General features: G+C 46.7%; 1 protein-coding gene across 7 annotated transcripts in view; it reads right to left on the bottom strand.

Moving 5' to 3' along the window:
- SRGAP3 (SLIT-ROBO Rho GTPase activating protein 3) overlaps positions 1–27,179 on the bottom strand; it is a 264,778-nt gene that overhangs the window by 98,285 nt on the left and 139,314 nt on the right. For all 7 annotated transcript variants that reach the window (XM_058726125.1, XM_058726126.1, XM_058726130.1 and 4 more), the window contains exon 3: positions 18,975–19,137. In XM_058726125.1, coding sequence (XP_058582108.1) covers positions 18,975–19,137 — 163 coding nt within the window. The remainder of the gene's footprint in view (positions 1–18,974; positions 19,138–27,179) is intronic.

Below are 27,179 nucleotides of genomic sequence, written 5' to 3'. Positions count from 1 at the left end.
GGAAGGACAAAGATGGTTCAGGGAAGGTTTTACCTCCTCTACTGAGGGCTCCAGCTGCTACCAGTAGGCATTTTAGGACCAGAAGAGGAAGAAACCTTGGGTAGCAGAGCAAAAGAAACCTGGCTCCTTCATGACCTCCTGAGAAACTGGTTCAACTGAACCCAGAGCCTGCCTCCAAGTGAACTTCCACTTCTGGGACTTTGCTGGTTAAGCCACTTTAAACTATGGTTTTCTTTTGCTTGCAGTCAAAGGCAACCTAAGTAACTAGGACCACAAGTCCCAGAACAAGCACATCATCACTGCAGGGACCCAGATTTCTAAACCTGTGCCTTAACTAAGCCCCTAACTCTTGTCCCCAGTTCTGCATGCCTATGCCAGTATAATTTTGTATTTTATTCCCTCCAGAGCCTCCTCAATCAAAATCAAGACCCAGGTCTTTAGCTTAACTTATGAGGCTCTATATGATTAGCACAGGTCTGGTTCCACAGTAGAGAGGGCTGAATTTTGGAGCCAGGGACCAGGATTGGAAATGAGGCTTTAAGCCAGTTAACCTCTGGGCATCTCAGCTTCCCCATGTGTAAAATAAGCACCTGTTTGTATCCTTCTTGGCACTTATTAAGGGAAGGGCAATGATCTTGCTTGCTTGTTTATGTGTCAATTTATTTACCATTTGTTTCCCCCACTTGAATGTAAGCCCCATGAGCACAAAGAGATTTTCTCTCTGATGGTTGATGCTCAGATATCCTAGCTGCTGGGAGGGCTAGCAGCAGACAGCCCCCAGCCAGGAGCACTCTTCAGGGATGGCCTCAGTAGACAATGTGACCTTCCAAAGCCTGAAGGCCTGTGTCTGTCCAAAGATAAATGCATGGTGGGCATAGACGTCTGCCTTTCCCTCAATTGGGACAGCTCTGAAGGGCTGCTCCTTCTCTAGAACTTTCCATAAAGCTGTCCAAGCCTTCTAGCAAGGCTGCCTTCAGCATGACTGCTCCCTCCCTTTCCTTCCCAATGTGTGGACCCCAAGATTGCTCCCTTGGCATTTTGCTAGATGCTAAATTCAGCTGTTTCAAAGTCTGCCTTCTGGGTTTCCCAATCTGCCATATCTTGCTTTCCCACTCCTGTGTGCCTGCAATGCCACAGAGCCTGTCACATGGTGGGTGCTCATTACATATTTTGTTGAATGAATCTATGAATGAATGAAGTAAAAGTTCCTCTAGCCTTAGGGTTTTTACCTGTAAATGTAGGGCGATGTCATGAGTGTCCCAGAGTCCCTGTGAGGATACAAAGAGATGACACTTTGGGTAGCCACTTTGGGTGGCACCCTGCCAGGCATAGATGAAGAGCTTGGGAAACAGTAGCACAGGCTGGGTCGACACCCACTGGATGCCAGAGGCAAGGCTAGCAAGTCGCCCAGAAAGGGAACGTAAAGTTGAATTTTAAATTAACTTTTCCCTTAAGAATCTCCCAGTTTGGTAGCGTCAAGGGTTAAGACAAATAATTCTAGGGGCGCCTGGGTGGCGCAGTCGGTTAAGCGTCCGACTTCAGCCAGGTCACGATCTCGCGGTCCATGAGTTCGAGCCCCGCGTCAGGCTCTGGGCTGATGGCTCGGAGTCTGGAGCCTGTTTCCGATTCTGTGTCTCCCTCTCTCTCTCTGCCCCTCCCCCGTTCATGCTCTGTCTCTCTCTGTCCCAAAAATAAATAAAAAAACTTTAAAAAAAAATAATAATAATAATAATTCTAAGGCAGGAGGCAGAAAGGGCCATAAAGAGTGAAAGATGAAGTGATGCAGGATGAAGTGATGAAGAGGATGGGGGCGGCGGGGGGCGGGGAGTACCACCAGAGCCACCTCACTTTGCATGAATGGCCAGAGATGGCATTCTAGGTCACAGCCTGAGTGAGGGCAAGAGACCGAGGACAAGGGAAAAGTGTGATTTGCAAAGAGAGGAGCATGGTAACAGAATTGCAGATAATAAGCTTGAAATGGAGGCTGGGCCAGATCACTTAGAGTGGAACTGGGAGCCACAGGTTTCTGAGTGGGAGAGAGTGGTGACCAGAACTTGCTTCAGGAAGATGAAGACACTGGCATGTGGAGGGTGGGTTGCATGGGGAGGGCTGGAGGGCTGCTTCTTGCGTCTTCTCAGTGGGACGGTAAGCCCCCAGATGGAACCTGCCCGAGTCTCTGCTTGTCTCCCCCTGGGCACCAAGCACTGTGCTGGCCCCAGAGCGAGCACTTGGCCAAGAGTTACTGAGCTGCGCAGAACTCGAAGACATTTTATTTTGTTAGGTTGGGAAGGGAAATATTCTCAACTACAGTTCCAGAAATGACTGAATGAGGAACCCAAACCAAACATTCCACCAGGAACAGGAGGCCAAAACCCTGATAATGTCTAACAGACCATCACACCCAGCCCTTGGGGACTCAAGTGGCAACAGATTCGCACTCATCCACATTTCTAGCATGACTTTCATGCCTGCAGAGGTTGGGGGGTGGCGGGCTGCATCATGCACAGGGAGTGTACACAGTGTAGAGAACAATTATACCTGGCCAACAAGGGGCCAGCCACGGCAGCCATTGGCTCCTTGGTGTTGAAAGGGCAGAGCCCAGTTTCTCTGACCCAAATAAGTCTAAAAAATCAGGTGGCAGGTGTCTCTGACCCTGCCTTTTCCCTCTGCCCACTGCTAATGCCAGCTAAACTCCCTTTCTGGCCACATAACTCTTTAAGGTGGGGGCGGCTTCTGGGGCACTGTAAGGTGGTTAACAGCATCCGCGGCCTCTAACCACCAGATGCCTATAGCGTTCCCCGCCCACACCCCAAGCTGTGACAAGAAAAATCATCCCAGACGTGGCCAAATGTTCCCTGGGACACAAAACTGCCCCGGGTGAGAGCCACTGCCCCAGATCAAGGGCTCCAAGTGGCCACTCATCTCCAGTCTGCAGACATGTTTTAGTTGGCCTTTCGGCATTTTCAAATATCTGACTTATTTCTCAGCATTTAAAAAAATCATGAAATTCCCCCTTAAAAGTCTTGACTTTCAGCTTCTCTTGAAAAACTAGAGATCCAGCAATACTGAGTCCCTGCTTCAAGGATGGCTGCCCCTCTACATGAGGTTTGTGCTCTCCAGTCGGCCACAGTGTCCAGCACCTCCCTTTCCCTGCCCACGTCACCCACCTGGCCCATGGAGGCATCTGGGTTTAAGACCCGTCAACCAGTGGGGGTCTCTCAGGGGGCAGCCATTGGAACCCCTGGCATTCATCAAGGTCGGCAATCCCAGACCTGCTAAATTGGACCCTAGGAAAAAAAAAACCTTTTTAACAAATGCCCTGTTCATATCCTAACACTTGAAGGCCACTGAAGAGTCTGGCTCCCAAGACCCAACCTCCTGGCTCCCCCGTGGACCCTAACATCATTGCGTGCTGTGGATTCTCAGAACCCCCCATACCCACACTCCTGCCTGCACTACCTCCTCTTGTATGTCTATGGCCAACTCCTCACCTAGTTTCAGCTCAATCTACACGAGCACTTGCAAAACACTTACTAGATACCAGCCTCACCTAGGCGCCAAAGACACAGAGCTCAGTGAGACATGGTTCCTGCTTTCTCAACTGCAGCTAGCATTTATGAAGTACTTTTCATTTGCTGAATACTGTCCAAAGCCACTTCCATACACTATCTAATAAAACCTTTAAGGTAGGTACTATTGTGCCCACTTGACAGATGAGGGCTGGAGGCTCAGAAGGGTTGAGCGACTTGCTCTAGGCTGCATAGCTAGGAAATGGCAGAGCCAGGGTTCTGCTTTTGGTTGGTCTGACTCCAAAGACGGCACTTGTCATGTCTTTCCGTGGTCTGTTTCCAGAGGGCCTAGCATGAGATGCAGGCACACAGATGAAAGAAGCCATTGCAATGCTGTAACAGCAATGAGTCCAGGCCACAGAGGAGGTACGAAGGAGGGTGTGCCCTCTGACAGGACACCACGTGCCTGTCCAATATACTTTCTTACCACCTGTGCAGGAATCTGCATCCCTGGCCCCTTGCCCCCACTTGCGGGCAGGCCTACTTCTCCCTTAGCCTGGTCCTTCTTGGCCCACCTGCCCTGTTAGAAACAAATCAGCCATTAGTATCCAAAATCTATAAAGAACTCACCAAACTCCACACCCAAAAAACAAATAATCCAGTGAAGAAATGGGCAGAAGACATGAAAAGACACTTCTCTAAAGAAGATATCCAGATGGTCAACAGGCACATGAGAAGATGCTCAACATCACTCCTCATCAGGAAAATACAGATCAAAACCATACTGAGATATCACCTCACGGTCAGAGTGGCTAAAATGAACAAATAAGGAGACTGTAGATGCTGGAGAAGATGTGGAGAAACGGGAACCCTCTTGCACCATTAGTGGGAATGCAAACTGGTGCAGCCGCTCTGGAAAACACTGTGGAGGCTCCTCAAAAAATTAAAAATAGAACTACCCTATGACCCAGCAATAGCACTGCTAGGAATTTACCCAAGGGATACAGGAGTACTGATGCATAGGGGCACTTGTACCCCAATGTTTATAGCAGCACTTTCAACAATAGCCAAATTATGGAAAGAGCCTAAATGCCCATCAACTGATGAATGGATAAAGAAGATGTGGTTTATATTTACAATGGAATACTACTTGGCAATGAGAAAGAATGAAACCTGGCCATTTGTAGCAACGTGGATGGAACTGGAGAGTGTTATGCTAAGTGAAATAAGTCAGGCAGAGAAAGACAGATATCATGTTTTCACTCATATGTGGATCCTGAGAAACTTAACAGAAGACCATGGGGGAGTGGAACGGGGGGAAAAAAGTTAGAGAGAGGGAAGGAGGCAAACCATAAGACTCTTCAATACTGAGAACAAACTGAGGGCTGATGGGGGGTGGGGGGAGAGGGGAAAGTGGGTGATGGGCACTGAAGAGGGCACCTGTTGGGATGAGCACTGGGTGTTGTATGGAAACCAATTTGACAATAAATTATACACACACACACACACACACACACACACATACATATATACATATATATTTTATTTATATATTTTATATATATATACAAAATATATACAATATATATACAAAAGAAACAAATCATCCATGATGACCACCTCTCACTTCTCCCTTCCTTCTTCTTCTTCTTCTTCTAACAGGAGATGAGACATGGTGGGACTGACCCCTGCTTGCAAAGTCATACAAGATGGTCCATCAGTCATGGGACCCAGTTTGACCAGAGTGCTTGTCTCTAGTGATTGGGTTAGAAAGAGAAACATATTCCAGGTGGAGCCAATGAGAATCTTCCCTGAGAGCTTTCTAATAACCATACTCTCAGATCCTCTCTCCTCTGGGGTTGCTAAGCTAGGATATCAGGAATCTTGGGCTGCCTGCAGTCATCTTGTCCATCACAAGGAGAGTCCAGGCCTGGACAACAGCATCTGCATCCTGGATCTAGTGAAGCCTAAACAAGACTTATATCCAGACCTTCTCAGTTATTGGATCCAATAAATTGTCATTTTCACTGATGTGAAAGAATACTGATGTAATCTGTGCTTATGTTGGTCTGAATGTACCAGAATGACCACAGAGCAAGACAGTCTTCTGAAACCCTCCACCAGGCACAAGCTTTCAAACGGTCCCTACAAAAGGAACAATTTCCAACCAATCAAAGCATAAGCTCCTTAAAGGCTGGGACTTCCTGTAGTTCTGATCACAGACTTGCATATAGAAGGAGCTCTATAATTGCCTGTCTATGAGCTAACTAATACACAGAAGCAATAGGAAACCAGAAAGCAGTAAAAAGTGGCCATCTTTGAATCTTCCCCCCCCCCCAAAAAAACCCATGCATTCATGTCAACATGGGACCAGCTGGCAAAATTTTTTTTGACACAACAGTTCCTGAGTGAAATCAATTTTCTTTGCTCTGAAAATCTTGCCATGGGTGATTGACTTAGTTTTCTTTTAAAGTTTTTTTTTTTTTTTTGAGAGAGAGAGAGAGCAAACGAGGGAGGGGCAGAGAGAAAGGGAGACAGAATCCCAAGCATGTTCCATGCTGTCAGCACAGAACCTAATGTGGGACTCGAAATCACAAACTGTAAGATCATACCCTGAGCCGAAATCAAGAGTTGGCACTTAACCATCTGAGCCACCCAGGCGCCCCTGATTTAGTTTTCAGTGCAGGGCTAATTGAACTTTTAGGGGGAAGCCCTCAAAAATTATTACCATAGGTCCCGGGCCTTCATGAGCTGTATTTGAAAGGTTCTGTTTTTAAAGGGCAAACTAACAGGTGGGTCATTTCCAGTGCTAATGTCACCCTTCGTGCCTAGAAAAATAAGATCATCCTAAAATGTTGGGTTTTAATGACAAGTCTCCCTCCACTTCTCTGAAGGAGACCATTAGAAACAATCCTCAAGAAAAGTGGAGGCCGCCTCAACTCTCAGCTATCCTCTAGGGCCTCTCTTGTAGCACCTTGCCAGGTGCTACAGCAGCAAAGGCTCGTCTCCCTCTGCTCGACTAGATGTTCTCATGGTGGGTTACCTTTGGGGACAGTTCATGGCTTTCCTAGTTCTGGGGTTCCAAGCAAACAATAGGAAACAAATTAAATAAAACAAAAGTTTTGGCTCTTTTAGCTGTAAATCCCACATTGTTTCCACGCTCCTGCTTGTTTTCTAAGCAATAACAAAACTTGAGACCCACAGATGTTCCCTATTTAAATACATGATATATGTACCACTGGCCATCTCCCAGAGCAATTGTGCATTTATTTCCCAAGCAAAGGCTTAAAAGGCGTGTCTCAGAGGAATGGGGCTTCTTCAGTTTGTCCTGGAAGGTCAGCTTATCCCTGGAAACAGCAGTTTAGACAGCTAGTTGGCTGTTTCTCTTAGCTGTGTCCTCACTTGCCAGTAAGTGGGCTGTGGGCATTCTGCCATGTCACAGCCCCTTGTCTCCAAACAACAGCCATAGCCTAGTCTCTCCCCCACCTTCCATCCGGACCCTTGTTACTCTTCCCCTCTCCCCTATCATCTTCCTGTTCCTGTTCCTGGACACCTCCCTGCTTTTCCTCCTCTTCCCAAACTAGTCTATGTCTCCTGTTGCTGCAGCTCCAAATGTTGTCATCTGCATGTTTGTGTAAGAAGCTGGAATGCACACTTGAGCCCTGAACTCTTCCCCCTGTTGCCGGAGCCGGGATACCAGATTGCAGGAAGCAGGAAGGCCCTGGGACCGCTCATCAGAGGTTCTTGGCAGCAGTGGGCCCCACCGATGCATGCCCAGGAGCTCAGCAATGTCACCCTCCTCCCCCTGTAATTACTCTCCAGCATCCCTCTGGCATGCTGTTTGCACTGAAGGCCTCCGTTTTCAGAAATGCTTAACAAAACAGGTCTAAGGAAGTCCAAGCATACCTTGGAATGACTACAAACAAGTGCTCTGACAGGCTAGGAGTTTCTAGATCTCTACTAGTAACACTATTATTATTAATAACACTTGCTATCATTGTTAATTATAATGCCCAGTACTATTACTACTAATAGTACTTGTCAGTATAGATAATGACAACAACACTGTTAGTGAACTATACTAGCTATTGTTCATGAATCTCTCAGCATGTGCCAGGCCCAGTGATGCCTGCTTTACAGATAATCACTCACTTAAGCCTAATATCAGCCCTTTCTTTATGGGAGGCACTATCATTAACCTTACTTTAAAGATTGGGACATAGGAGCTCAGGGAGGGTGAGTAATATGCCCAAGACCATAGAGCTGGCAGATGGGATGCTCTCAAACATTCCACTCTACTGCCCCCACTGGGAGAATTAGCACTCTACGTGCCTTAAGAATTTTTTTCCCCAAGCATTCCCAAATAATTATAAAACATGGATACTCCTCTGCCCTTAGTATGAAGAGCATAGTGACATTTACAAGGCTCTGCTTTAGATCATCGTAAATATCAGATAACACACAGTGCCCAGGGCCACTCTGCAGAATCTCCCGTTATCTGTGGCCAAGTCCCTGCCCTCCCCCTGGCCTCCAGGTCAAGGCAGAAGGAGATGGGGTGGAATGCTGACCTGAGTCTCTCTCGAAACAGAACATATTCAGTAGTCTTTCTGGATTACATCCCTGATGCCGACCTACATTTTTTGTTTCTTTTTTTTTGCCATGAATCTCTTACAGATAAGGAGAGAAAAATTTGTAGTGAGGGAAGGGGAGCATGACAAAGCTATCTTTCTGAAAAACCAGTATCTATGAAAACCTGAAGCCACTGAGTTTTGAGCTGTTTTTTTTTCCCCTCTCTAGATGATCTTCGAGGTGAATACAAATGTTGTCAGGCTTATTTGTTAGATTCAAAATATTATTAATCACGTATTACTGCTGCATCACTGATCCGAGACATCACTTTAACCTCCTTGTCATTTTATCATCTGATCTTTTTTTTCATCTGCATTGTTGTGAACAGGATGTAATACAGACTGCTTTGGCATTTCAAAAATGTCTGTAGCCAGGGCACCCGGGTGGCTCAGTAGGTTAAGCGACCGACTTCGGCTCAGGTCATGATCTTGCAGGTCATGGGTTCGAGCCCCGCGTTGGGTTCTTTGCTGACAGCTCAGAGCCTGGAGCCTGCTTCAGATTCTGCGTCCCCCTTTCTCTCTGCACCACCCCCCTCAAAAATAAATAAACATCAAAAAAATTTTTTAAATGTCTGTAGTCAGCTACCCAGCACCTTTCTACCCATTTGCCCATCCACCCATCTATCTGTCCACCCATCCACCCACCCATGTACTCGTGAACCTACCCACCCGTCTACTCATCCATCCATCCTTTCCTTCCTTTCTATTCCCATAGCACCCTCCCTGACCCAGGCTCCTACCATCCCTTCACCACTAATCTGCATATTAGTGTGTATGTGTAATAACATGTAACTGCTCTCCCTGAGTGCAGCATCTCTCTTTCAAAGCCATCAAATATATCAAATCAATCATCCTTAAAGCTGGCTCTGGTTACATCATCGCCATTCAAGAACCGTCAGTGATTCTCCAATGTCTAGAAAATAAAGCCCAACTTATTCTGACATCCAAGGGCTTCTTCAATCTGTCTCCAACTGGCCTTTCTCCCCCCACCTTTATTTCAGTTCTCCAATATTTTAAACATACAGAGGGTAGAGAAAACAATAGCAAACACTCATGAACATGCCACCCAAATTAGATTTTTCTGTTTTTGCTCCAAAACTACTCTTAGAAAGCAAAATGTTCCAGATACCACTGAAGCGCCCTTTGTCCCCTTTCTTCCTCCCTCCTTCCTCAACTGCTACTCTGCAGCTAGTGTGCCTTCCACAGCCCACCTTTGCATACCTTTAGGTCACACAGGTTTCTAATACTATAAACAATATGAACTAGGGGCGCCTGGGTGGCTCAGTCAGTGAAGCATCTGACTTCGGCTCGGGTCATGATCTCATGGTTCACGGGTTTGAGCCCCACATCAGACTCTGTGCTGAGAGTGTGGAGCCTGCTCAGGATTCTCTCTCTCCCTTTCTCTCCACCCCTCCCCAACTCATGCGCACACGCGCACGCTCTCTCTAAATGAATAAATAAAAACTCAAAAACAAACAATATGAACTATTAATTTGTTTTAAATTGTTTAAAAATATCACAGCTTAGCTTGCTTTTTTCATCCAATGTTGCATTTTCCAGTTTTATCTACATTGTTACATACACATCTAGTTCCATCATCTTAAGGACTGTATGCTATTCCATTGAATGACTATAGATAGTTTATTTAGCCATTCCCTTCATGATGGACATTGAAGTGATTTTTTTTTCTTTACTATAAACACTATTGCAGCAAACACCCTTGTACAAGGTTTGTGTGTGTGTGTGATATACTAGAATATTTTTAGATTATACTCAGACGTGGAATTGCTGGGTCACAAGGTGTATACCTCTTCCTTCACTGTTGCTACATTAAGCCCAGTTGTTCCCCAAAGGGGCTGGACCAATTTACAGGTCATGGAGCTCCCTGTTGCCCCACATTCTTGTCAGCACTTAGGACTGTCCTACCAGTCTAAATGGGAGTCAAATTGTGTCTCATTTGGTTTTCTCTTTCCTTATTTGTTGTTGCAGGAAGATTTTTTTTTATTCGAACATAACGGAATTTGTCAATATTTTTCTTTAGAGTTTGTGCTTTTCTTATGTTTCCTTTAGGCAAAAGAAACATTCTTTTTTATGTTTCTTTTCCTATCCCCAGGGTTTTAAATATAACCTCCTACATTTTCTTCTATAGTTTTAAAGTATTGCTTTTTACCTCTAGTGTTTTAATCTACCTAGAATATATTGTTGTGAATGAAGGTAGAGGTCTCATTTTTCCATATAAAAAAAATATGTGTGTGTGTATGTGTAAAATCATTTCCCAAAAATAACCCCCAAAATGACAACCAGTGGAATCTACCGACCAATCTGTAATGCAACACTGTCATGTACTGTGCTCTCATTTGCAAAAAGTCCTGTTCTGTCCCATTAGTCAGCTTACCTAGCACTGCTCTAGAACTGCCTGTTTTACTGACTATCACTTTAGAGGAGCTCTCGATACCTGATAAGGCCAATGCTTCAACAAAAATTTAAAAATATAACCCACAGACCTTACTTTCTTATCAACTGTGATAAAGTTATAAGTTAAAAGCAAGCATAAAGCTTTAAAAAAAAAAAAAAACCTTTGAAACTAAAGTAAACACAATTCTGAATAATTCATGGGTCAAAGAAGAAATTGCCATGGAAATTATGAAATATTAATCTCTGAATGACAATGAAAGCATCACTTATTGAAACTTTTAGGATGCAGCTAATTTGTAGCATTAATGGCATTAATCTTCAATCATTCTTATTTTTTAATGGACCTGGCTGACACACAGGAATATGATTAATTTCTGCAACCAGCCATCTTGCTGAATTCTCTTCAACAGGAAGTATGATATTTGCTGTTGGCTTTTGGTAAATGCCCTTTATCAGGCTAAAGAAGTTTTCTGCTTATTCCTGTTTGCTAAGAGTTTTTGTCTTAAATGGTGGAAATTTAGAAACATGCCTTTTAAAAGTCAAGAATACCACTTCTCTCCCATATCCCTCCATACTCTACGAGATGAAGGTCCTAGCCAATATAATAAGGCAAGAAAAAGAAATAAGAGGTTATAAAAGAAGAGACAAGGCCACCATGATTTAGAACTAATCAGTGAGTGGCTTTCTGAGCATATTTTTTCTTGTTTCTGACACTTTGTTTAATCTGTATGCCCTGAATAAAATATTCCTTCATCCCATCTCCAAAATTAAGTCTCACTGTGTTCTTTCTCAAAGCCCCAATAACCATCCTAATAAAGCTAATATTTATTGATTACTTACTGTGTACCAGGTAGTGGTTTTATATAATCTTTCTTTAATCCTTACAACAACCCCATGAAGGAGGTTATTATTAGCTTCATCTTGAAAATGAACTCACATGGTCAGAAAGTGGCAAAATAGGGACTGAGCCAGGGAATCTGCTCACAGCCCTAACCACTGCACTGGACTGCAACACTGACCTATCAGCTCGTGATACAGGACCCAGACATTTCTGTCCACCAGCCTTTGCTTTGGTCTGGAATCCCATGTCTGACTTTTCTCAAATCTCTGCATATCTGTATGGACACAATGATGTGCCACCCAGGTCACTTTCAGTCCCTTTTAATCCCCCAGCTTTGTGGAGGGCTGCTGGCAGACAGGAACTACCTTGGCTAAAGAGCAGTTAGCCAAGACCTAGGTCTGCCTAAGACCATGCCCCCTTCTGGGAGCACCAAAAAGGTAAAGGTCCATCCTCCTTGCCCCTACTCAGGAGAACTCAGAAGGGCCAGCCCAGCTTCCGAGCTCCCGCAAGGAGTCAATTGAGGCTTTAGCTGTGACTGCACCACAGCCCAACTTCTCCATTCACTGACTCCTGCTTTCCCTCCTTTCCTTCTGCAGGTGAAAACCCCAAGAACATTTGCTAATATACCCCTGCGTTGTAATCGCTCTCAATCATCTTCCTGGGGAACCCAAACTGGGATAAATCCTAATCTTTCAGGACTCACTTCAAATGCTGCATCCCCAACATAAAACCTTCCCTGAGCCCCAACCCCCAGCCCAGATTAGAAGTCCTCCTCCCTCTGAACCAACATCCCTCTCTGCTACATTTGAATCACAGCCACACACCTGTCTTTGCTTCCATTCTACAGTGTGATCTCCCTGAAAGAGGGCACTGTGTCTGACTCATCTATCTTCTTCACCACCTGTCTAACACCAAACATGGGCTCCAGTCACACACATCTGGACTCCAATTCCAGCTCACCTTCATCAGCATCAGTTCCCTCACCTGTAAAATGGGATGATGACAGCATCTTGCTCTTAGGATTTAAGAATTAAGTATCTATGGAGTTCTTAGCCCAGAGCCCAGCACACAGTAAGCACTCACTGTCTGCTTTCTATGATTATTGTTTGCCTACTGTCATGATAGCACTAATAAATGTTTATTGAGGGGGTTGAATGCCTGATGGTGACCAGCTCAGCAGGCTGTACTAGCAGAGTGAGTGTTCACGACTTCATCTCCGTGGGAGCCGGTGGAGATTGGCTGAGGGTTTCTCGTTCCCTTGGCACTTTGCCCACTTGCTCTGTCTCCATGTAGGCCTCCTAGCTGGACCCTCCAGCATGCAAACCCTCACTCTCTCCTGCAACCACGAAATAAAAAATAAACTTGGCTTTGAATCCAAGGCCATTGGTGCTTTTGATCTTGGTTACAAAGCAAGGCAATTATTGGACACAAAAGCCCTGATTTATTTATGAAATGCGACGGACATCTTCGAGGCGGGAACGAAAAAGCTCACTGAAGACCAAGACCTATTGCCACACAGTGAATGGCTGCTTTCAAACACAAGCCCCCCAGATGCCTTCTCTTCTCTGCTGAGAGTCTTTCCTCATTAGTGCTTCCTCCAGAACACCGCAGCTCCCAACAATCAAATTCACTTCACGGCCAGGCAAGTAATTAAATTCTGCAGGCATTGGAGCATAGAATAATGGATGGCTATTGTTAAGGAGGCTGAGACTGAAAATGGAATGAATGGGCTTCAATGCCCAGTCTCAGACACGGTAGGGGCAGGAAGGGAGAGCAGGCAGGATGCAGATGGACCCCCCCCCCACCACCACCACCACTGGTGCTCCACAGGGGTTAGTAGATTCAGTACAGGACCTGGAGTGGAAAAACCTGCATTTGGAGCCAGATGCTGTGCTTACCAGAGGCAGGCTGCAGTTTCCTCACCTGTGAAACAAGGAGGTCAGTTATTCTCCCTGTGTGGTCCCCAGACCAGCAGCATCAGCATCGCCAAGGAACTTGTTAGAAATGCAGATTCTCAGGCCTCTCTCCCCCTTACTAAATCAGACATTGTGGCAGTGGGACCTAGCAATCTGCTTAACAAGACCTCTAGGTGTTTCTGATGCTAGAATTTGTGAATCACTGGTAGATAATGTTTAAAATTGAGGCCACAAACTCAAATGCATGAAGGGGCCAGGGAGGCAAAATAAAGGAGCCAAGCAGGTATGCTACACTAGACGACAGCAAGGACCCTGAGGCAGTGGGGAGAGTGTGCCCTGCCTATAGGGACTACCAGCTACTCAGTCCCAGCCAACTCAACCAAGAATTACCTATGGGGATCTGATATTGACAGGACTTCTTCAAAATGCAAAGTCCTGGTTTTTATGTGAACCCCTACAATTTTCAAATATTGGTTTTATTTTTCTTAACATAGTGAGGGCTATGCAGATTATCCTTGAGAACCAAATTCATCTGAAGACTGCCATTTTGCAGCCTCCCTTTTGAGTTACCTTGGACCTCCACTGTGATATACCCATTGTGCTCTTGACTTTCTCCAAACACTGAACTTCCAACGTCCTTTCTCCATTTGGCAGACTCCTATTCATCCTTCAATACCCAACTCAAAGGTCACCCACTGTGAACTCATCCTCAAGCGTCTGACCCACTTTCCACCTCTCCACTAAGAAGGTAAAGAAGAATCAAATATGAGGTTAAAGAATTGACACACCGAAGAAGGGAACACAGAGGGAGACATAGAGAAGTTATAAAAGTCTTTCCCCACAGAGGAGGAATAAGGACCTCTCAGAAGAGTTACCCTATTGCTGCTTGAAAAATCACTTAAATAAAACAGTTATCCCATTAGACCAGAATCTAACTTTTTATTTATTTTAGAGAGAGAGCGGGGCAGGGAGGGGCAGAGAGAGAGAGAGAGAGAGAATCCCACGCAGGCTCCATGTTCAGCACAAAGCCCGACATGGGGCTCAATCCCATGACCCTGGAATCATAACCTGAGCCAAAATCAAGAGTCAGATGCTCAACCAACTGAGCCACGCAGATGCCCTGAGCAGAATCTAATAAGATGAAGTTTGAAAAGACCAAATATAAAGAAACGCAAGTACAGAATTCAAAAGATAGATTTTAAAAAAACAGCTGGCATAAAAATACCAGGGATTCAAGCAGGGAGCTCAGAGGGAGCCAACCATGTGAAGAGACTGAGGTCAAAAAGGCAAAAGCCTGCATAAGTTGCATTATTAGAAAGAATGTGTCTAGACAGCTCTGTTCTACTCTTAGCCCTTCAAACCTTCCTGGAGTATTCTGAATAGATCTGAATGTTAACTTGTGCAGGTCAGAGAAGCCTGGGGCATGACTTAGGTGGGGGGGAAGCATGAAGCCAAATCACAGGGTGAACTGAAGGGACCTGGGGTGTTTACTCAGAGGTGGGAAAGATCTGGCTGGATGGTCATGATTTCTATCTTCGAGCAACTGACAAGTCTCCACGTGGATTGGTCTATGTGGCCCTCAGGACGTGACCAGGATCATGAGTGTAAACACTGAGATTTTATTTCAACATTGGGGAGAACTTTCTATTGATCGTGGTTGTCCCCAAATGGAATGAGCTATCCTGAGAGGTAATGAATACCATTTCTTAGCGACATCTAGCAGAGGGAGGGCCAGCTCCTGCAGAGAATGATAAAAGGACTAGAAAAGAGGCCTAGTGGGCATCTGTTGTTTTATTGCTCCCTTCTTATAAGAGGACTCCAGTTTTTCAGGGGAACCACCCATTCTCTGTTCATGGGTTAGGTGGAGTTGACTGTGTACGTGGCTTCAGGGGTGGGGATGTTTCCTGAGCCTGGTCAGTCAGAGCACTGCCTCCCGCTGGCCACAGGTGCAGCTTCAGGAGCGCTGGTGTGACCCATGTTGAGCAATCAGAGCCTATAAGACTCAATTCTGGGAGAAAGGAGCTCTCACTTTCCATGGGGCTTGATGCAGGGGGGATGTAAGCCTGGAGGGGGGGGCATGTGGTTATCACATGGAGAGAGACTTCCTATGAAAGAGTCCTTCACCCCACCCCGAAAAAAATTGAGGAAACAGAGAAAACTGGAGCAGAGCTGCAGAGAGATGGGAGTTCTTCTGTGCCCTTGAAGCCCCCATGCCTAAAGCCAGCCTTGCTCTGGAGAGCTGGTAAGTCCCTTTCCTCCTTCAAGTCAGTTAACTGAGTTGGGTTTCTGTTGTTCACAACCATAAAAGCTCTGACCAACATGATGGCCTCTAAGGTCTCAGCCAGTTCCTTTGGCTACACCGGATCTTTATCTCATACTTAAAGCAAGGGCCACCTGTGTGCATATGTCCACTTGCCTGCAGGAATCCTAGGATGGCTTGTGGAATGGGAAGTGCTGCTTCTAGTCATAAGAACAGACTGCACTGCAAGGGGAAATGGAGACTCATGAGAAGGTAAGTTATTAAGTCAAAGAGCACCCTGAGTCAGCGAGAACCTGGTAGGCAGAGCAGCTGCCCCAGACCCAAACCCAGGAAGGACAGCTGGCCTAGAAGCTTCTCCCTTCCTGCAGACGCATGAGCAGCTCATGACTTGGTGGGTGGGGAAGGAACATCCCTTCGAGTGTTAGGACCCAGCTCAGGAATAGGGAGGAGGCTCCAGTCTTCAGGGTCACTAGAGAGCCACTATTTAATGAGCACCTGCTGGATGCCAGGCCTGTGTTGGGCACTTGGCCTACCTCTGCTCTTCAGAGCAGCCCCCTAGAGTGGGCACTGTCACCATCTCCATCTCCTAGATGAGAAAACTGAGGCTCAGAGATTGGCCCGGGTTCACAAGTCAGTGAGGGGCAGTTCTCAGACAAACTTCAAAAGCCCAGCCATACTGCTTCCTGCCGGTGAGGAAAATGGGCCCAAAGTGGACAAGTCTGGGTTCTCTGGCAGTTTTTCAGGCTTTACCTCCTCATTAGTAAGATGGAGTGAATGACGATCCCACTCCCCAGTCTGACCAGAGACGGCCTCACCGGTGCTGGAGGTCTGTGGGATCCATTAGTACATAAGGAGTGCAGCCTCCGTGCTGAGATTATCTATAACTGATGTGACACAAAGGGACCGGGCTGTGCTAAATCAGCCAGCCAGACTCTTCTCCGGCTCTCTCCCGGCCCACAGGGGCCAGGCCGTTTCCTTTGTTCCACAGGCACAGGCCTGGTAACAAGGCAGCCAGAAGCTCAGCTGTCGACATTTTTTCATTATTTTCTACCCTGTTAACCTCCATCACCAGTGAGGCTGCTGTCAGCCTAAATGAGAACTGAAAAGATTTATCTCACTTGTCCCAGGGCTCAGTCAGGAAAAAGACCCTTCATTTCCTAACGGCCCTGATGACCCTTTCTCTGTGAGTCACTCCCACCCAGGAAAAAGATGTGACACTGGCAGCAGGCGGGGGCTTCTGGCCAGACCGAGTGATCGGAATCAGCTGTTTGGTTTTGCAAAGCACTGTGATTTTTTTTTTTTATTGCACTGTATTTACCTTCTTAATTATGTTTGCTCACACAAATATTAAACTTAGACCACATTTCATAAACACTGCCCCAGGAGGGGACCGGCACATATTGTGTGGTGGGAGGGAATTAGCCTGTGATTACCGTTTTGCTGTAGAAGTTGTCCTCAAAGTGGACAATCCAAATACAGACCACAGATTATTACATTTCAAATCAACTTGTTCTCCTCCTTGTGCTTCTAGCAATCCCAGGTCACCTAATCCCTAAAATTGGTGCCTAGTAAGATGAGCTCAATAATTTTGGTAATAACACTCACGTTGGTAGAGTGGTAGCCAGCTTTCCTGAACACTTACTGTCCGTGTCTTTCTTCGGACTAACACCCTCTTTTTTAAAAAAAATTTTTAATGTTTGAGAGAGAGAGAGAGAAAGAGAGAGAGAGGGGAAGGGGCAGAGAGGGAGACAGAGAATCCGAAGCAGGCTCAGCGTTCTCAGCACAAAGCCCAACACGGGGCTTGAACTCATGAACCATGAGACCATGACCCATGCCAAAGTCATTTTTGTTTTATCCTTTTTATTTTTTTTAAAGAGTTAACACTCTCTTAATCGTCCCCAAGGCCCTGTGTGTCTTTTTATCCTCATCTCACAATGAAGAAACTGAGGCACAGAGTTAAAGTAACAACACCCAAAGACACACAGCTGATACATGATGGAACCAGGATTGTGAACCTATGAACCCAGAAATTTAAAACCTCTGGACCCAGAGACCACACCCTGGTCAACGCCTCCCTGTCCTTCACATGTACTACTGGGAAGTAGTTGACCCTAAAACCATTTGATAGGACACAGAAGATAAGGCTCGCTGAAGCCAAAGGACTAGCCCATTTTACAGAGAGGACACTGAAGTTCACAAAGGTGGGTTCAGTTCTACAAACATTACACACATCATCTACTGTCTGCCAGGCACTGTGCGAGAGGCCTGGGATATAGAGGCCTCAGGGCGCATACAAGTGACTGTTCCCTGCACACCTGACTTCTGGGCATTTATACGGGTAAAACCTTTCTGAAAACAACTGAGCACTTTGCTACAAGTCTTAAAAATAAGCAAACTTTTGGGGCGCCTGGGTGGCGCAGTCGGTTAAGCGTCCGACTTCAGCCAGGTCACGATCTCGCGGTCTGTGAGTTCGAGCCCCGCGTCAGGCTCTGGGCTGATGGCTCGGAGCCTGGAGCCTGTTTCCAATTCTGTGTGTCTCCCTCTCTCTCTGCCCCTTCCCCGTTCATGCTCTGTCTCTCTCTGTCCCAAAAATAAATTAAAAAAAACGTTGAAAAAAAAAAAATTTAAAAAAAAAAAAAAAAAAATAAGCAAACTTTTGACCCAAAAATTCCTGTTGCAGAAACCGATCATAAGATAATAGCAGTGACCGTGACGTAAGTATATATACAAAGACACTCACAGCAGTGTTATTTCTAAGAGTAAAATAATGGAAATAAGCTAAGTGTTCAACAATAAAAGATTGGTTAAATAAATGAGGGTAATCTATGAAATTCTATGGAATCATTTAAAAGTGGTACAGAAATATACTTATTGACTTGGGAAAATTTTGCCATACAGTGTTATGTAATTTGTTAGGTGACATAAGAAGACAGTAAAGTCATATATGCAGTCTCATGTCATTTGGGAAATGTGTACTGGAAATGTATAGATATGAGAACTTACAAAAACTGTATTTGCGTTTATATGTTTAAGGAAATTCCTATGGCACCAAAGTGATTGCTGCAGAGTGGTACCATTCCAAGTGATTTTAAATTTGTGTGTGTGTGTGCTCATGTCCATTTCCCCAAATTTCCTACAATGAACATGTAGTATTTGCCAACCATGCAGACATTTTAATTTTTGTGGGGGTGGTTGTGGAAGTGGCTGAGGCCACCAGCCATATCTAGGATTCAGACTCAGAGTCTGGGACACCATGTCCAGCCCTTGGCCCCTTGCACACTTCAACACACCTCCCCTCCTGGTCCCATCTCCACAAACCATATCCCACCCTGGCACCCTGGCAGTGTTGCCATGGCCAGCCTGGGGCAGAGATATCCGAGCAGGTGGAGTGGCCTGCTTGCCCACCTTTTTGAAGAGTCTGATGACATCCTCGCTGATCTGTGAGAGGCGGACGATGACATTGTTCATGAAGATGTCGTTGAGGGTGGCATGATCTCGACTCTCCCGCCTGGTCTGATGCAGGACCAGATACCAACAGTTCACGGGTGAGAGGAGGTACTGGTCCTTCCTGTGGAAACCAAGGCAGCTCAGGTTGGCCTCACTGGAACTGTCACCCACACAAGTGTTCTGCATTGTCATCGACTATAGCTCTTTTGAACTTCATGAGGCCCTTTCAAGTTCAGTTTCATTGGAACACATTTACAGCTAGTGAAGCGATCCCCCCAAGGTCCCAGAGCAGTGCTGGGGCCAAACCCAGTTCTTTGGGTTCTAAGTCCTATCCCATTCTCCTCTCCCACTGCATGCGGAATTTGCTACGTGCATCACTCCCTTCTGGGCAGAAGCTGCCTTCTGTGGGGCTAAGAAATACTCATCCAATTGTGCTTGAAATGCTCCTATTAGTGCTAAAACTATGCAGTGGAAAAACAAAAGTGGACCCTTCCCTGACTCCCCCAGCCCCTTTGTCCTCTTCCAGGGCCAGCTTCTCTGTCTTGGTCTCCTGGAAACACATGTCTTTGTCTACCAATGGAGCTGGGGGCTTGTTAGGATTTCAGCTTCTGTATTTGGGAGGATGTCAACCCATCTTCCCAAATGGGATGCATGAGTAAAGTACATACAAGACAAATAAATCCGCCCCCCACCCCTGCCCCGTAACAACTGATAGGTCTTAGCAGACTCCAGCCGGGCATTTTGCTAAAACAGGGGTTCTCAAAGTGTGGTCCTCAGACCAGCAGCAACATCACCAGAGATCTCACTAGAAACGCAGGTTCTCAAGCCCCATTCCAGACCTGCTGAATCAGAAATTCTAGAGGTGGCAATCCGGGTTTTAACACACCTTCTATGGGATTCTGATTCAAGCCAAAGTCTGAGAACCAGATATCTATATACCATAGAGATATGTTTGAAATGGGATATGAGAAATAGGATGTTTCTGAAAAAGGAAATGGGGGAATATCTCTCACTTGTGTACACTTTCCCAAAGGCCCCTCTGTTGGCCTCAGTAAAGGGTGTGAGTGTGTGTGTATACACACACACATATACATATATCTGTATATATGTATACACATATATACATATATGTATGCATATATTTACACATGTGTGCACATGTATATATACACATATATGTATATATGCACAGACATGTATATACATATGTGTGCACATATATATACCCTACTCTCCAAAAAGAAAGAAGTAAGGGTAATTAGAAACCGATAATCTCATGTTGCCACATGTGGTGTTGTGCTGTGTTCTTGCCCTCTGGCCCTAATTCTTCCCTTATTCTACTTCCCAGGGTGGGAAGGACATGTTGGAAAAGGCAGGTTGTTGGGGAGAAGACCATCTGCATGTGAAGGTGGTGGCCTCTAAGATAGCCCCAGACCTGCATTCTCCCCTCGGGCCCTCAGGGTGGGCCACCCCAGAGGGCTGGCCACGGATATGCTCAGCTGCCCACTACCAGTGATTTTGAGGAAGGGAATTCTGCTGACTCTATGACCACATTATCCTCCCACAGCCAAGGGGATGTGCCGGGGGTGCAGCTCCAACAGCCTTAGGCACCTGCAGCACCCCCACGCCCCAGACCCCACTGCAACTCCTAAGCTTGGGAAGGACAGGTGAGGAGGGGCCTCTTAAAGGAATTTTCTGGCTGTCACCAAATGGGCTAAAACTCTGCCCAGCTAGCACGAATCCGGGAGAAGGGAGTTTGGTTTAGAGGATGGTTACGGTGGAAAATGCCTAAAGAAAAAGGAAGATAGGCTGCCATAGGAAAAAAAAAAAATGAACAAATTGCTTCTTTGCTTGTAACCTAGAGAAGAAGCTAGAACATGAAAAAATTCAACCACCCAGCCCAGTTCCCTCAGCATTTACTCAGCGTCAGGTCTCAGATGGGCTGTGGGTGACCGTGACACAGACGTGCCTTGGAGGGGCTCCTTCTCAAGTGGCTGAGGCAGAAGAAAGGATTACAGTGGAAGGTGAGAAAGTGCTATAACAGAGACACACACGGAGCATCAGTTCCACTTGAGAAGTTGGAGAAGGCACCACTCTCCCCCTGTGCTCTCCACATCCCAGGCACACACTCCCCTTTTCCGTTGTGCCAGGTTCCCTCCCACCTGGAGCCTTCATGCATGCTGTTCCCTCCATCTGGAATGCGTGAGCCCCTGCTCTTCTTGTGACTGCCTCCTTCTCTTCCTCTCGGTCTCAGCTTCAATGATACCTCCACAGAGAGTGCACCTGTGATCAAACACTAAGGCACGGGTTCTCAAACTGTGGTACCTGGACCAGCAGTATTGGCATCAGCTGAGAACTTGTTGAAAGCGCAAGTTCTCAGGGCCATCCCAGGCCACTTACTAAGAAACCCTAGGGGTAGGCCCAGCATCTGTGTTTCAACCAGCCCTCTGGGTGCCCTAACACACTCAGGTTTGAGAACATTTGCCTCAAGCAGTTTCCATCCCCATCCCTCACCCTACTGTAAGTTCTTCCAGAGGAGAGACTGTTCTGTTCCAAGGCACCACATCCAGTGCCCAGGGATGTGCCTGATTCCTAGTAGATGCTATAGAAATTTCCATGAGAAAAGAACACATTTGTGCTGGGTCTTGAAAAATGGGTAGGAGTTTTCCAAACAGAGGAGCAGAGAGAGATAGAATTGTAGGCAGAGGGCACCATGGATACAAAGATAGAGAAGTGGCTCCGTAGAGCCAGAATTTCAAACATGTTAAGAGAGGACTGGTAGGACATGAAGCTGGAGGGGCAGATTAAGGGCTTGATTGTGGGGAGCAACAAATGCCAAGCTAATGAGCTTGGAATTTATCCTCTAGGTCACATGGTTCTCTACCTGGCTATACATTAGAATCACCTGCAGAGCTTTAAGAAAACACCAAGAGCCAGGCCCAATGCAAGACCAACTAAATCAGAATCTCCAGGGGTAAAGCCTTAGTATTGGTATTTTTTTTTTAATTTTTATTTATTTTTGAGAGAAAGAGAGAGACACAGCACGAGCAGGGGAGGGGCAGAGAGACAGGGAGACACAGAATCCAAAGCAGACTCCAGAGTCTGAGCTGTCAGCACAGAGCCCAACGCAGGGTTCGAACTCACAAACCATGAGATTATGACCCAAGCCAAAGTTAGATGCTTAACTGACTGAGCCACCCAGGTGCCCCTAGTATTGGTAATTTTTAAACATTTTCTGTAGGATTCTAATGTGCATCCAGGGCTAAGAATGCCTGCTATAGGCAGTGAGGAGTCATGAAAGTTATGTAAGCAGAGGTATGATTTAACCAAAGTGTGTTTAGATCACTGAGGGCAGACTGCAGGATGGATGGATAGATAGATAGATGGATAGATGAATGGATGGATGGATGGATGGATGGATGGATGGATGGATGGATGAGTGGATAAAGGGGTGGGTAGATGGGTAAATACATGAACAAGTGGGTGGATGGGTAGATGAGTGAATGGGTAGGTGAATGAGTGGATGGGTAGATAGATGAGTGGACTCATAGATGGATGAGTGTATGGCAGGATAGATGGGGGTGGACAGAGGCATGGGGCTGGAGAGAGGACGACTAGTCATGAGGTGACCTTAGTCTAGGAAAAGAGAGAGATGATGAGGGCCTGGGTGGGTGGCAGTGTGGCCAGAGAAGGAAGGACTTGAGACACTTCCAAGGGAGCACAGATCATCATGGAGAGCTCCTGGAAATAGAGAGGAAGAAGAAGGATGGAGGAAAGTAGAGTGATTCCAAGGTGCAGACCTCAGGAAACTGGGTAGATGCTGATGACACAAACTGAGATAACAACTGCAAGGGAGAAGCAGGTTGGGCAGAAAATACTTTGCACATCCCATTTTTCACTGCTTCCTGATAGAAATGGAAAGATTAAGGGAGAGATGAGATAATTGAGCTGTTACTCAAATTACTTCAGGGGCTTAGCTCAGTCTGGGATGCAAAAATTGAGCAGCATCAGGGAATTAAATGTACAAAATTTATGGAAGTCACAGCCAGAAGGTGAATTTCAGGTGGGGGAAAAAGAAGGCAAGTGATTTTGAAAGGGAAAGGAAGTGCTGGGATGGCATGGGGGCCATGAAATGAGGTCACATGGTCAGAGAAACTTGGTCAGAGAAAGCCAGCACAGCCCTTTCTCATCAGAAGCTGTGGGCAGGAAGCAATCTCTGCAATCTCCGACGGAGTCCCACAGGGAGGCAGGACAAGTGGAGGCAAGTGGAAGAAAGTTACCCGAAACAACCAAGGACTTGTCAAGCTAAAGTGAGCAGCTGCTGGGAAGACGAGGGTCTTGGTTTTCCCAGGCTTAGCTCGTTCGCAGTCTGTGTGTACGGGCCAGGCACAGCTAGGTGCTGAAGATGCAGCGGAGACCAGAGCAGGCAAGATCTTGCCCCCACATGCCTTCCACTCAAGTGAGGAGCCACACGGGAGGAACAGAAGATGGTGACACAGCCTCATAAATGTAGTCATGAGAAGGAGGTGTGGAGCAGAAGAGGGCCCTCTTGCCCACATTTGGTGGTGAGGTGATGGATGGCTTCCCTTCCCGGAGGAAGCACTTTCTTGACTAAGAACCAAAGGCTGCAATGAAGTTGGATAGGGCAGAGCTTTCTAGATGGAGAAGTATGGTGAACAAAGGCCCAGAGGGAGGCTGGAGAGAGCATGTGGGTGAGTAGAACACAGTCGAGTGGGGCTCGAGCATGGCGTTCTGGGGTGGAAGATGGAAGGTTGGAGAATCAGACAGAAGCCACAGAGCCAAGGGTCTTTATAAGTTCCATTACAGAGTTTGAGCTTTGTCCTCAAGTCAGTGGAAAGCCATCGAAGGATCTAGAGTGGGGGAGTGAACGGGTAAAACTGCATCTGCAGACCCTAGCTTTGGCTACTCTGTGGAGGATGGGCTCAAGGGGGCCAAGAGAAAAGATGAAGGATTCAAGAAATACCTAGGTAGTGAACAGACTGGGTCTGGAGATTAACCGGATGGAGTTTGAGATGCGGATGGGGAGGGAGGAAGAGATGTCCAAGAAGACTCCCAAGTTTCCTCGGTTGGGCACCTTGGGAGAGCAGGGGTGGCATTTGCTAAGCTGAGGAGAAGCAGAGCAGTGGTGAGGCAGGGAGGGACAGAGAGGAACTCTGTTTGAACACAACAAGTCTAAAGGGCTTAAGGAATACCAGGATGGTGATATCTGGGCTAGAGAAACAAATGGGGAAGGTGGTAGCAAGCACTCAGATGGTATTTGTAACCATGGAATGACATGGAACCCTGTACAAATGTGCATGACCACATGGCAGAAGAGGCAAATCCTCAGGAGGCCTGGCAAGGCTGAGGCTGGAGGGACGGGACAGGGCTGGGCTCCTCCCCTCCCCCTGGTTACCTAGGATGGCCATTATAGGCTATCCCATCCTTCCCTGCAGAGATGCTGCCCAGGCCTGCCATCCAACCAGCAGGCCCATGCGCTTGGTCTATCCCAGAATGGGAGACTGCTTGTTCTGCTCTCCTCACCTTCTCCCAGCCCTGGCTCCCTTTGTGTAGGGCAGCTCATTAATAGACTACAAGGCTTGGCTGGGGCGGGGGGGGGGGGGGGGGGGGGGGGCAACAGGGCTGTCCACAGCCAGGATCAGGGGCGGAATTGACTGCTTTGTGGAAAGCTGCCACCCGTGGTCTTGGCCACAATGGTACCAGGCTCTCACCATGTCAGAAAGAAGACGCAAGAGCCACAGATGGAACCCAACATGGCAAAACAGAAAGTTGCCTGGACTTGAGGGTGAGTGTTCACCTGTGTCCACCACACTGTCTACGTGACTTTATGCGGGTCTGTGCATAACCTCTGTATTCTGGATACTCAAATGGTACCATTAGCCTTGGGATTAAACACCAGAAAACAGCTCCATGGTCATTCATTCAGCAGTTCATCCACTCAATACATTTTTTATTGAATATTTCATATGGTCCAGACCCCAGGGATGTAATTTTGAACACAACAGACACAGTTCCTGCCTCCACGGAGTTTACAGTATAGTGAGGGAGACAGACACCGCTTAAGAAATCCTGCAAATGTGTGTCAAGTTACAACTGCAGGAAGTGCTAGAGAAAATGGTGCCAGGAGAGCCCATAACAAGAGGACCTGGCCTGGGGGTCCCTGAAGTATCTCTGAGGAAGCAGTTTTTAGGCTGGACTCTAAAGGAAGAGGGCGGGAGCCTGGTAAGGGGGGTGGGAGGGGAGGCTCAGGGGACAAGGGCCCAGGCAAAGGGAAGAGAACAGGCAAAAGCTCATGATGGGGTGGGGGAGTTTGGTGCATTTAAGGAACTGAATAAAGGCCAATGTGGCTGGAGTCCAGGAAGCAAAGCGGAGGAGGGGACAGGTCAAAGGCTCCAGCCAGCACATCGATCACCATCCCACTGGCCATCTGGATTGTACCAGAACCCCAGGAAGAAGCACCCAAAGACACATGGAAGAGCTGGACACCAGCCTTCCTTTTCCAGGGGGTTACTTGTCCCTTTTGAGAATGGAACCCCTTTGACCTGAAACCCAGCTCTCCATTCCAGCACTCATTTCGCCTGCTGCAGCCACACTTTTGGAAGGTGTCACAGTGAACCTGGCCAGTGCGCTCTACTCTAAGGCACATCTTGAGCAGCCTTTCTGCTTTTCCAATTGTGCATCCCAGTATCTATGCAGCAGGCAGAAGCAGCAGGCATATACATATGTATGTGAGAACTTTCACATACATATGTATATATATTTTCTTTTTCTTTCTTTCTTTTTTGGCCAGAAAACAGCAATGAAAATTTCTGGTGAGTCACAGCTTTCTTTCTTTGGCTAGAGTTGCTGGGTATGAGGCTCCAAGAGAATGCAGCTTAGAGGAGCAAGGTCTTGCCAAGCTGGTGAGCTAGGGAAATGAAATTAGCAGTGAGCCAGCTTCTCCTGTTTCTCAGCTGGGGGCCGGAAAATTCCGCTTTGCAAACAGAACCCATTTCCAGGCCTTCAGAGCCCCACGCTGCAGATGAATCCAAATCTACTGCCCTGGGACTGTGGTTCCTCTGGGAGAGAGGCAAGCTCCTGCAGCTGACACCATCGCCAAGATGCCAAATCCCTGCCTCTGCCTTCCTGCTCCCTTCTAAGACGTTTTTGGGGCTTACGCTGGCTTGCTCAGCAGACTGCTAGCAAAGCTGCCCCTGAAAAAGGCTCCCTCAATTAGTTCCAGGGCCCAAAAGGTAAGCATAACCTCTTGCTACCTAAGCTGCCCTGAGCAGGATTTGGAATTCATCGCCCTTACTTGGAGCATGAATCATTAAGTCCACAAATATTACCTGAGTGCCATCTTATGTGCCAGGCAATGGTAAGCAAAATGAGTCATACTCCCTCATTCATGGAGTGTACAGTCCAGTGGGGGCCTCAGGTGATAATCAAGTCATCACATAAATACATAGAAAATTTCGGGGGACCTGGGTGGCTCAGTCAGTTGGGCGTCCGACTTCAGCTCAGATCATGATCTCGCAGTTCGTGAGTTTGGGCCTTGTGTCAGGGTCTGTGCTGACAGCTCACAGCCTGAAGCCTGCTTCAGATTCTGTGTCTCCCCCTCTCTCTGCCCCTCCCCTGCTCACACTCTGTCTCTTTCTCTCAAAAATAAATAATAAACATTAAAAAAAAAAAAAGAAAATTGCATCAGTGATAGGGGCTATGAAGGAGAAATGCATGGTACCTCAAGGGTCTATGGAGGGGGCTTACCCCACCCCAGGGAGGTAGAAGTGAGCATCTGTTGACCATGCTGGTCCTTCTTACCATCGAGGCTTCAGTTGAGATGTTTCTCCTGCATGTGGCTTTCCCTGACACTCAGGGGCTCCCTGGTCCCTAGCACAAACCCCTATTTTATTTTTATTACTGCACTCCCATTCCTGAGATTTGTCCTGTTCATTTGCTTTCTGCTCCTGGTCTCTGACTCCTCTCAAGCTTATGTCTATCATGTTCACCACTGTTTCTCTGGAAGGACAGGGCACACAGTTGGCTGAAGAGATGAAAAGTATCCAGAAGGATAAGCTGGATTCACAAGGATGGGCAGATTTCGGTGTAACACAGGGATAAAGGAGAGCATTCCAGCAGTAAGTGTGAAGGCTCCGTGTGCAT

This window comes from Neofelis nebulosa, chromosome 4 (assembly GCF_028018385.1).
Source record: "Neofelis nebulosa isolate mNeoNeb1 chromosome 4, mNeoNeb1.pri, whole genome shotgun sequence".
NCBI lineage: Eukaryota > Metazoa > Chordata > Mammalia > Carnivora > Felidae > Neofelis > Neofelis nebulosa.
This window is presented reverse-complemented; position numbering and strand designations above follow the sequence as displayed.